Source organism: Bison bison, unplaced genomic scaffold (genome assembly GCF_000754665.1).
Source record: "Bison bison bison isolate TAMUID 2011002044 unplaced genomic scaffold, Bison_UMD1.0 scf7180017864456, whole genome shotgun sequence".
Lineage (NCBI taxonomy): Eukaryota > Metazoa > Chordata > Mammalia > Artiodactyla > Bovidae > Bison > Bison bison.
This window is the reverse complement of record NW_011495018.1, coordinates 16,084,821-16,097,297: the sequence shown is the minus strand read 5'-3', so window position 1 is coordinate 16,097,297 and position 12,477 is coordinate 16,084,821. Positions and strand designations below refer to the sequence as shown.

General features: G+C 40.6%; 1 protein-coding gene across 1 annotated transcript in view; it reads left to right on the top strand.

Annotated features, from left to right (window-relative positions):
- The first annotated feature begins 12,393 nt into the window (after positions 1 to 12,393).
- The window catches only part of TRUB1 (TruB pseudouridine (psi) synthase family member 1), a 32,830-nt gene continuing 32,746 nt past the window's right edge, over positions 12,394 to 12,477 (top strand). Inside the window, exon 1 of the mRNA XM_010859294.1 lies at positions 12,394 to 12,474. Coding sequence (XP_010857596.1) covers positions 12,429 to 12,474 — 46 coding nt within the window. The 5' untranslated portion in view covers positions 12,394 to 12,428. The remainder of the gene's footprint in view (positions 12,475 to 12,477) is intronic.

Below are 12,477 nucleotides of genomic sequence, written 5' to 3'. Positions count from 1 at the left end.
GTGAGGGAACCTAAGGGAGTGAAGGAAAACTTCTTCCTCCCCTACAGGTAGGATATAACCTTTAGCAGGATAGTTCCACCATTAGCTGAGCCGGCACGATTCATTCACAAACCAAATATAAACTTGAAGTTCCCATCTTACAGCTTAAGAAACACTGAGTTTGAGAGTGATCTTCACTAAACTGAGAGAAATTGTTTTGTTTCCTTCTGTTACTGGCCCTCCAGAGTCAGCCCCAAGCTGCGGTCCTGCTCCCCGCTGTCGTTCAGTTCAGCAGAAAAATATCGAATAGTGTTCAGGAGCAAAGAAAAGCTTTAGTCTTTTTAACAAAACAAAACAAAACGGAGAGGTGCCAGCCATAGTCCCAGGGCACACACTCTCCGGACAGGCCATGGATGTCCATGGGGCCGCTTTATGGGGATCTCATCTGTGAGGGGAGGGATGAAGGTCTTGTGGGCAGGGCAGGCGCAGGTGTGTTGCTCAGGGCTCCAGATTGCCCCGCCAGGTGCAGCATCTCTGCACACCGCTCCCTGTTGCCATGGTGACTTAAGGGTCAGGTACATCACCTCTGCAGTCATGTGCCAGGTGCATCAATTCTGCACTAAGAATGCTGATCCCACGTGTGAGAATGCTGATCCCACGTGTTAGGCGCAAGATTACTGCAGGTGCCGCATGTAGGTTAGTGAAACTAGACTAAGCACAAAAGAAGAGGTTAGCCCTTATCCTATCCCCCCACCCCTACGCCAGTGGGCTTTGCCCGTGACACTTTCGGAAACCCTGTGAAGTAGACCCAAATTTTATTTCTGGGGAAAATGACCAGTGTGTTCACAGAGAGTTAGTGCTTATTCAAAGTGGGAGAGTCAAATAGAAAAAAAAAGGAAAAATTATTATGGGCTAAGGTCTTATTCCGGAGAAGGCAATGGCACCCCACTCCAGCACTCTTGCCTGGAAAATCCCATGGACGGAGGAGCCTGGTAGCCTGGCAGGCTGAGAGTCAGACATGACTGAGCGACTTCACTTTCACTTTTCACTTTCCTGCATTGGAGAAGGAAATGGCAACCCACTTCAGTGTTCTTGTCTGGAGAATCCCAGGGACGGGGGAGCCTGGTGGGCTGCTGTCTCTGGGGTCGCACAGAGTCCGACACGACTGAAGCGACTTAGCAGCAAGGTCTTATTCTTGAGATTCCTATTATGAAGTCTCTAGGGTAATGTCAACAAAAACAATCGATCGATCCAAGAAACAAACAGAAAAAATTTTTTAGGAGTGTAAGTTTTTCCAGTTTTACTAAGAAATAATCAACTTAGATCACTGTATAACTTTAAGGTATACAGCACAATGGTTTGATTTACATATATTGTGAAATGATTATCACAATAGGTTCAGCTAACATCTGTCTTCTCATATAGATTATAATTAAAAAAGAAGAGAAGAAAAAGGACTTTCCTGGTGGTCCAGTGACTAAGTTCCTGAGCTGGGGGCCCGGATTTGATTCCTAGTCAGGGGACTAGATCCAGGGTGTCACAGCCAAGACTGGGCACAGCCAAATACACATTGTTTTTTAAAAAACAAGAAAAGAATAAAGGAAAAAAATTTTCTGCTGTGATAAGAACTCTTAGCATTTACTCTCTTGTTTATTTACTTACTTTATTGAAGTATAGTTGATTTTACAATGCTGTCTCAGCTTCAGGAGTACAGCAAAGCGTACTATGTATATAAATACATATATATATTTCAGATTCTTTTTCCATATAAGTTATTATAAAATATTGAGTATATTTCCCTGTAATTTACAGTAGGTCCTTGTTGGTTACCTATTTTATGTATCATACTGCATATGTGTGTACTGTATATAACATTGCATATATGTTACTCCAAAATTCCTGATTTATCCCTCCCCTCACCTTCCCTCTTTGGTGACCTTAAATTTGTTTCTATGTCTGTGAGTCTCTATTTTTTAAATAAGTTCATGAAATGGAAAGTATTATTTGAGCCAAACTGAGGATTGTAACCTGGGAACAGCCACTCAGAAAGGTCTAAGAACTCTTTCTCAGAACCTAAGAACAAGTTTGGGGCCAAAGAACAGTTATATAAGGTTTTGAGACAGAGGGCTGTAATTAAGTGATGTATTATTGACAGTTTATACAGTCTAGTGAGTAGTGGGTCATTGGGGCTCCTTACAAGATCAAGAAGAAATGTTATCTTTTAAGGAGTTGTCTTACTAATAATGGAGAAGGGAACGGCTACCCACTCTAGTATTTTGGCTTGGAGAATTCCATGGACTGTGCAGTCCATAGGGTTGCAAAAAGTCACACATGACTTATTAGTAGCTGGCCTGGAAAATGCTATGGACAGAGGAGTTTGGCAGGCTATGGTCCACGGGGTCACAAAGAATTGGATATGACTGAGCAGCTGAGCACACACACACATACTTGCTGATACTAGGGGAATGTTGCTCTTTATGTTGAGCAGGTATTTCTGCTGATGGGGAGATTTGGTCAATGCCTAATATAGATACACAGTGCACAGTAGCGTGGAGAGAGGAGGTCAAAGAGAAGACAAAATTTTTTCACGTTTAAGTTTTTAGGGCCTTCCCCCGTGGCTCAGTGGCTAAGACTTTATGCTCCCAATGCAGGGGGCCCAGGTTCAATCCCTGGTTAGGGAACTAGATCCTGCATGCTGCCACTAAGAGCTCACATCCTGCAGCTAAAGATCTGGCACAGTGAACACATTTTTCTTAAAGTTAATAGTTCTTTAAAAAATTTGTTTCTTATTGACATAAAATATTAATTTTATTTCATAGTGATAAATGTATAACATACTATATGTTATCCAATGTTTAATAGTAAGAAATCATTTTGGGATTTAATACTCAAGCTTTGCTTTTTTTGAAATAGTTTCCCATACTTCAAGCTAACCACAAAAATCAAGAACTTTTTTTCATCTACATAATCAAGAAACTTAGGCAGTTGTGCTTTGGCTCCAAAATATGAGAACATACTTTTATTTTCCAACTTAACCAAAACATGATAATGTTTTAAAACTGTGGAATAGATAACAAATCACAGATTAGAAGGAACATATCCAAACCTTCTCCAGGCCAAAAAAAAAAAAAATCCAATTTTACATGCAAAAATATGTAAAATATTTAAAAGGAAGAAACCATAATTTTCTAAATTAAATTAAGTAGTAAAAGAACAGGTTGAATCCTTCAGGAGTTTTGAGATAACAAATGACCGGTTGAAGCTTTCTTGTTCAGCTAGCCTCTAGGCATAGTCCATGCTAAATAAGAGGCTTTTCATTCAACCTGGTAATGGGAATCATCCATCACCTTTGTCTCTGAGTCCAGCCTTAAACCCTTCCTCTAGTGGAGAACATTATTAAACGTTTAAAGAAAACTGAAGTCATAGAAGGACATTTCCCAGCTTATGATAGCATCGTTAATCAATGAAGACAATTTGTACATTATCTTTGGAACGTGAATGTAGAACCGGTTTAAATATTTCAAATCCTCAGAGCCTACTTAAAAACAGATACTGATAACACTTTCTCCAAGCTGTTTATAAATGACTTTATTTGCAGCAGTGGTCAATATGAAAGTTATTTCACATGCCTATCACAGAGCAAGTGCATAATAAACATTTGTTGTACAAATAAGTGTTAAATAACATACAAACAATCAGATCTGCTGTGTCACTTCTGCAGCATTAAAGACAACATTTAACCAACCCCAGAGTAATCCGTTCTTTTGTATTTGTAATTTGCTTAATATAAATGTGAAAGTGAAAGGGCTTCCCTTCTGGCTCTGCTAGTAAAGAATCCACCTGCGATGCAGGGAACCTGGATTCGATCCTGAGTTGGGAAGATCCCCTGGAGAAGGAAAAGGCTACCCACTCCAGTATTCTGACCTGCAGAATTCCATGAACTGCATAGTCCATGGAGTCTCAAAGAGTCGGACACGACTGAGCAACTTTCACTTTCACTTTAATATCTATATAAAAGCACATGTATTTAGCTTACATTAAACTATCAACTTTATATTATTCATACCATTTAATAAATTTTAATATTTACAATTGTGTATATTGATTTAATTTGAGAGTTTATTAAATGTCCTTAATGTACCTTGATAAGATTGTATACATTGTAGGGAATCAGTTGTGCCCTTTGAATGAAAATTCTGAGAGCTCAGAAGTAGTTACAATCATCTTTTTATAGACCTAAAAACATAACACATTAAGTACTCTTATTTTATACATTGTAAGATATCTGTATCATCCCAGGTCTTTCTGCATTGTCTCATCTTTTCCATTCCTTTGCCCTTTACATTTTTCACATTTGTTTAAATTGAACTACTACATTGGGCAAGAAAGGGTATATTGCTCCTTCTTGCTTATTGCTGTGAAAACATGCCTTTTTTGATAGAGAGGTCATATGAGCCAGCTAATGCATTGGCATGTGAACTAGCTTTTACTGCCAAATGAGTCAGCTGAGATAGGAACATTAATTTATTTGAATGGACATGAGTTGACAGGGCCATAAAGAGATATTGGTATAGCTTAATGGAACAAACTGTCAAGAAAACATAGGTTGGGTATGGTGTACTTTGGCAAGCATCAGAATGTTTCCAAGTTCACAAGTATCTGCCTCTCTTGATTTGAAATGTTGTCTCATGGATTTCTACACTAAAATGCAAATACCCCTGGAGAAATGACACATTAAATTATTATTAGGTGTTTATATTAGACTGAAATCGCTGATATTCAAACATTTTGACCTACATAGGTAGTACTTGTATCTGATTCAACATCATACCTTCATAGGAAGAGTTTATCAGATTGCCTTGTTATTGAACTAAAACTAAGGAAGGAGAGGGCAGAGATCTTTGCTAAAGGGAAAGGCTTGGAGTATGAAACACTAACTAGAGTCTGCCATATTATCAGGGCCCGATAATACCTCCCTCATTCCAGACATATTAATTCTGTTATTGCTTCCAAGATTACATTAGTTGTTCTGGTGGCCATTTAATATTCATATAAAGTTTATAATGCACTGGTGTAAGGCTCACAGTAGACAGAACTCCCTCCAACTTTTTCATTTAGGTTGATTCCATATTATGTTTTCTATGACTTGCCCTTGAAAATTGATTTTTGGCATCTATATTCTAGGACTTAATGTTCATCTCTGTAAAAATTCATTTGAATTCAGCTATCCATTCTGATCGGAGAAGGCAATGGCACTCCACTCCAGTACTCTTGCCTGGAAAATCCCATGGATGGAGGAGCCTGGTGGGCTGCAGTCCATGGGGTCGCTAAGAGTCGGACACGACTGAGTGACTTCACTTTCACTTTTCACTTGCATGCATTGGAGAAGGAAATGGCAACCCACTCCAGTGTTCTTGCCTGGAGAATCCCAGGGACGGGGGAGCCTGGTGGGCTGCGGTCTATGGGGTCGTGCAGTTGGACACGACTGAAGCAACTTAGCAGCAGCAGCATCCATTCTGATTACAGGTCACTGATAACTGGTTAAGATTATGGATTTTGGAGTCAGGCAAACCTGAATTCTACTAAATCTAACTGCCTTTTATTAGCTGTTGGAACTTCAACAAGTTGCTTAATCTTTTTGAGCCTCAGTTCCTCATGTCTACCTTGCAATAATACTGCTCAGGGTTGTTTAATGAGTGGGTCAGATTTAATGAGCGTGGGTCAGATGAATTATTGTGCTAATTCTGCACATTCAAAGGAAAGACTAGCCCTTGTCAAGCTACTGGGTGATAACCTCTGAGCCCTTGGTGTATCTTGCCTGACAAGGATGCTTCCCTGTACCTGAGACCTTAGGCTACACTGCCTTTGGAAGGCCAGAGACTGAGCCCCTAAGGTTAGTCATACAGGCATGTGTGTGTTAGATGCTCAGTCATGTCCGACTCTTTGCAACACCAAGGACTGTGAAGCAACTACCAGGCTCCTCTGTCCATGGGATTCTCCAGGCAAGAATACCGGAGTGGGTTTCGATTCCCTTCTCCAGGGGATCTTCTTGACCCAGGGATTGAATCCCTGTCTCCTGCCTTGCAGGCAGGCTCTTAACCGTCTGAGCTCTTAACCAGGGAAGCCCACAGGCACTGTATCCCTACATAATTGATCCTTCTGGTACCAAGTCTCAGATGAGCTTCCCTGATGGGCAACACTGGACACATATTGTCACGTTTCCCTGATGGGATAGTTAAGAGCTGTCCTCGGGACTGCACTAAGTGAGGACATCTGGAAGCTCACACCCGCTTTCTCCTGGTGCCTTCATCCCAGGTGCTTTTTCTTTTTGCTTATTTTAATCTGTATCCTTTGCTATAATAAACCATAATCATGAGCATTAAAGCTCTTCTGAATTCTGCTGGTCCTTCAAGCAAATCCAGTGTAAGATTGGTCTTGGGGACCCTGGCCCATTCACTTTATGCAAGCTATACACCCTCAATGAAATTATCTAACCTCATTTAGTTTCACTTTGCTCATCTGTAAAATAATAATACCTGCTTTGCAGTGAAATTCTGGCAGCCAGCCTACACTGTATTTTCTTTGCACGTGTAACTTGAAGAGTTACTATAGAAACTCCAGGAAAATGTAAAGTACCAGCACAAAGCATAGGTATTCAACAAAAGTTAGTTCTCTTAAGCAATCCTGTTTGTGAGTCCTTATATCTCCCCTCTCCCCCGACCCCTGGATGCAACTGTCTGGACTAGGAGATTTAACTTCAATGAGTACAGTGATGTCCTCTTCCAAACTTTCTGTCCCCCATGGACATCCTCCTCCTCCTATCAACTGTTTACTCTTTATTTTCATCCAAAAATCATTCTCCTCAATAGAGAAGACAGGCAAAGTAGAAGCTTTGCTTGACCTTTATGATTTATTGGCCTCAAGCAGTAAATATATCTTTCTTGATCTTCTTTAAAAGTTCCATTTTATTTTCCTGTCTGTGGTATTTTCTTCCTGTTCCCAATAAAACTTTTCTGGCCTTACTCCTACATATTTGTGGCACTTTCTCATATTCATCTTTTATTATCTAACCTTTTAAAAAAATTCTTTGCCTAATTAAAAAATATTTTATTGCTACATGTTTTTCCCAGTTACAAAGAAATATATAGTCAAAATTAAAACAATTAAAATACTTATTTAAACTTTCTTAGAAGTTCTGCTCTAGAGAAATCACAATGTATTTCTTTTATCTACTGAAGCTCACAGTAGAGATCCTTGTGCTACTGGTTTCTTTAATTATCTTACCATATTCCTCCCTATTAAGACAATTCTCAATGCAATAAACAGAAGGGTTTCTTTTTGAAGAGTTTCTGGCTCTCTCAAATTTCAGGCAATGAAACATATCCATCTTTTCTCTAAACTTTAAAAATCTACGCTTTTGTCAAGTCCATGGTATAGATTTGAGCTTTCTCTTTTGGGTGTCAGGAGCACATTTTAAACTGAAAGACTCAGGTTATATCCTCTGTAAGTCCTCATCAGGTACTATTTTCTATGATTCTATCTCTATAGAAAGTGGCACAGTTGACCAAAAACCGGAGAAACTTTTGTAAAGAATAGCTCTCTCAGGCATCTGTGCCTATAGCAAGAACCAGAGAAATGCCCCAGTGATGCAACCACAGCAGAGCCAGGGACAGATTTGGAATAAAACCTGAAAGTCTTGTCAATTTTTAATTGCTGTTAATTAACAATCCTTCAAGACACATGGGTAGGTGAGAACAGCATAGAAGCTTGTCGAGAAACTTGAAGTTTTATATAGCATTAGGTAATCTTATTTTTTTTTTTTGCTTCAGTTCCACACATATAAAATGGAGATTGAAAAATTGAAGCCACATGAGATAAGCTGCAGTGGGAATATACAAATTTTTGTCTCCAGCACTCTACTTTTCTGGAAACTTGTGCTAATTTTCCTCTATCTACATGGTTTCTGCTGAAGCTGTCATGTTTATTCATTCTTTTCTTCAACTACTATTTATTGAGTGCTACATCTGACACTAGCTCAGGTCCTGGAGATAGAGCAATGAATAAAACATACAAACATTTCTCACAGAGCTTACGTTCTGATGGAGGAAATAAGACAGTAAGCAAAATAAGTAAATATTTGGTATGTCAGATAAAACATGCTATGGAGAAAAAGCAAGCAGGAAAAGAAGCAAGGAAAGTGCTGGAGTTGAGGAATGAAATCAGTGAAGTGCTATGTTTGGTAGGTGGCCAGAAGTGGCTTCATCCAGGGTATTTTTGGAACTGGATCAGAACAGGATGGTCTGAACCAAGAATGTAGAGTAAGGAGTAGGGGGGAAAAGTCTGGTAGAAGCAAAAGTTCAGTTCAGTTCAGTCGCTCAGTCGTGTCCGACTCTTTGCGACCCCATGAACCACAGCACGCCAGGCCTCCCTGCCCATGACCAACTCCTGGAGTCCACCCAGACCCATGTCCATTGAGTCGGTGATGCCATCCAACCATCTCATCCTCTGTCATCTCCTTCTCTTCCTGCCCTCAATCTTTCCCAGCATCAGGGTCTTTTCCAATGAATCAGCTCTTTGCATCAGGTGGCCAAAGTATTGGAGTTTCAGCTTCAGCATCAGTCCTTCCAATGAACACCCAGGACTGATCTCCTTCAGAATGGACTGGTTGGATCTCCTTGTAGTCCAAGAGATGCTCAAGAGTCTTTTCCAACACCACAGTTCAAAAGCATCAATTCTTTGGTGCTCAGCTTTCTTTATAGTCCAACTCTCACATCCATACATGACCACTGGAAAAACCATAGCCTCGACTAGATGGATCTTTGTTGGCAAAGTAATGTCTCTGCTTTTTAATATGCTGTCTAGGTTGGCAAAAGAGAAGAACAAAAAAGATACAAGAGAGTATCATGAAAAGAGAATGAGGGGAGAGAGGGACAAAAAGAACCTTCAAGGTTCTGCATAATAGTCTGTAGACTTCTGATAAACTTTTCCAAAACAAATCCTTCTGATAAATTCCAAGCTGAAATGAATCAGTTTTGGTCACTCTCAACCAAAGAATCCTAACTCACACATATATTAGGATAACTTATAAATGCAATGCTCACCCAAAGTGGGAGATGCTGGTTACTTCAGAAAATTAGAAGTTGGTGCTTCTGATGACAAGAATGAAGATGTGATACAGAGTTGAATTAATTATCCTGTTCCCTGCATATACAAAGTCACTTCAGTCGTGTGTAACTCTGTGCGACCCCATGGACTGGAGCCCACCACGCTCCTCTGTCATAGGATTCTCCAGGCAATAATACTGGAGTGGGTTGCCATGCCCTTCTCCAGGGTGTCTTCCTGACCCAGGGATCAAACCTGCATCTCTTAGGACTCTGGCACTGATAGGCAGGTTCTTTACCACTAGCGCCACCTGGGAAGCCCTCTCCTGTTCCCTAGTGTCCAGGAAATAAAATGTACAAGAAATACTTATTTCTTTGTTTTCTTTAAATCAAATTACCTCTGATCCTGCACTGGGCCTATGGAAAATTCAAATGAAAGTGTTATTTTTCACCCCCAGTTATGACCTCCCTCCACTCCCCCAATCCTAGAGTCACAACAGAGTTAGAGAAGCTTACCGACAGGTATAGGCTCTCTAATCTCCACGTCATCATTGTACAAGCCTGCTCTATATCTTCTCTTAAAGTCCCTGCCTCTCTGCTTCTATGCCAAGAAGAGAGCATAGAAACCTTCCAAAGGTCGAAGGATGCTTTGCTCCCTAGGGTGCAGTCATCTCATCTGAAGTCGAGCCACCTTCCTGAAAAAAGGAACATCCTGAAGGAGGCTCAGATGTTCACTAATTATGGACCTGTCAATCTCAGTTTCTCTCTTCTGATTTTCAAAACAATTCTTTTTTCTTCTGGCATCCAAAGTAGACTGCATACAATGTTTTCATTTAGCTTAGGTTTTTATAATAGACCACAAGAGTAAGTAAATTCCTTCAAGGAATTTCAGCTTTCCACCCTACGAAAACTCTCCTTCTTTCTCCACCCCTCTTCAGATATTGGGGGTTTTTTCCTCCTTTCTTTTTCTGGTATAATATATATCATAAAATCTCCCATTTAACCATTTAAAAGTGTACAGTTGTATGGCTAGGTTACATTGTTGGGCACTCCAAAGATTTACTGAGGGTCTGGTGATCTGACTGAAGCAGGGGAGGGTTGGAAATATAGGAAGAAATAACTATTGTATTTAAAACATTTTTTTTTCCTGTTCTTTAAGGAATGGGACAAATTCAAATGGGATCCCATAATGGGTGATTCTGAGTAGCTAAGAGGCATCATTAGGATTCTAGACACTAATGGGAAAAAAGATGATGCAGACAAAGGGTGATTGTAAGGAATTTTCTAAGAACAGTGAACACAAACTTCGTCTGTCTCACAATACTCATAATACCATTTAATGTATCTGGGGAAGTAAAAATGAAGAATTTTTCTTCATTTTGCCTTCTACCAGGATCAGAACAGTGTTCTTGAATCTTGTTTGGGAGTGAATAACTTCGATAGGTCTCAAATCAAAAGGAAAAGTTTAATTTTATGAACTGCAATAATGCCTAAGCAATGTGTTACTAAAGAATGCAATCCATAGAAGAATTACTATTAAATGTCTTAGAATTCTTAAGAATTGCATGTGAGTTGCAGGATTTAAGGGGTGGAAAGGCCTGCATGAAGGGCATCAAAATAAGCCCACAAGATTTAGCACTGGCTTGGCCTACAGGTTTCTTCTAGGAATTCGAAGAATTCGTGTCCATTTACGTGTTCCCAAATATTTAAGTGCCTACTCCGTGTGAGGCACTGAAATACAATAGTGAACTAGGTAAAACAGATTCTTTGCTCTAATAGAGCTTACGTTTAGGTGTATTTTAATTCTGAATCATGAATCCAAGCGCAAAATACATTGAATAAAGCAGTCAACCATGGGAACCGTAGTCCTTCACAAGCTGCAGCAGAAGTCAGCATTTTATTAGTAAATTTGCTTTTTAGTTCCTCTTCACTTTCTGCCATAAGGGTGGTGTCATCTGCATATCTGAGGTTATTGATATTTCTCCTGGTAATCTTGATTCCAGCTTGTGTTTCTTCCAGTCCAGCGTTTCTCATGATGTACTCTGCATTTAAGTTAAATAAGCAGGGTCACAATATACAGCCTTGACGTACTCCTTTTCCTATTTGGAACCAGTTTATTGTTCCATGTCCAGTTCTAACTGTTGTTTCCTGACCTGCATACAGATTTCTCAAGAGGCAGGTCAGGTGGTCTGGTATTCCCAATCTCTTTAAGAATTTTCCAGTCTTATGGCAGAAAGCAAAGAGGAACTAAAAAGCCTCTTGATGAAAGTGAAAGTGGAGAGTGAAAAAGTTAGCTTAAAGCTCAACCTTCAGAAAACGAAGATAATGGCATCCGGTCCCATCACTTCATGGGAAATAGATGGGGAAACAGTGGAAACAGTGTCAGACTTTATTTTTTTGGACTCCAAAATCACATGAAATTAAAAGATGCTTACTCCTTGGAAGGAAAGTTATGACCAACCTAGGTAGCATATTGAAAAGCAGAGACATTACTTTGCCAACAAAGGTTCGTCCAATCAAGGCTATGGTTTTTCCTGTGGTCATGTATGGATGTGAGAGTTGGACTGTGAAGAAGGCTGAGCGCCGAAGAATTGATACTTTTGATCTGTGGTGTTGAATAAGACTCTTGAGAGTCCCCTGGACTGCAAGGAGATCCAACCAGTCCGTTCTGAAGGAGATCAGCCCTGGGATTTCTTTGGAAGGAATGATGCTAAAGCTGAAACTCCAGTACTTTGGCCACCTCATGCGAAGAGTTGACTCATTGGAAAAGACTCTGATGCTGGGAGGGATTGGGGGCAGGAGGAGAAGGGGACGACAGAGGATGAGATGGCTGGATGGCATCACCGACTTGATGGATGTGAATCTGAGTGAACTCCCGGAGTTGGTGATGGACAGGGAGGCCTGGCGTGCTGCGATTCATGTGGTCGCAAAGAGTCGGACACGACTGAGCGACTGAACTGAACTGAACTTTCTGTTCTTGGATGCTGGGTCTACTTAATTCTTAAAAGGGATGGGGGAGAGATGTGAAGATATTTCTCGCCGAAAATCTACACAGCCTTGGTGTTTGGGTTCGGAAACTGTGAATTACACGTGCGGCACCGAATTAACCCTACTTAACAAGCAAACAGGATGATAGAAAAAAAACTACTCCATCAGAGCCCTCAGAAGGGTCAGAGACTCTCAGCCAGCACGAGAAAATCAAAGACTACAACTCCCGCAAGCCCTTGCGATTCCACCCACCCGGGTAACTTCGAAGCAAGGGAAAGGCAGGAGGGATGTCGGGCGCGCTCCTTGTTACGTCATTAGCGTGCGACTCCAAGATAAAAAACCGGTCGGGACTACAAGAGCATGGCAGCTGCTGAGGCGGCGGCGGCGGTGGGGGTGTCGTCCCTTCTTT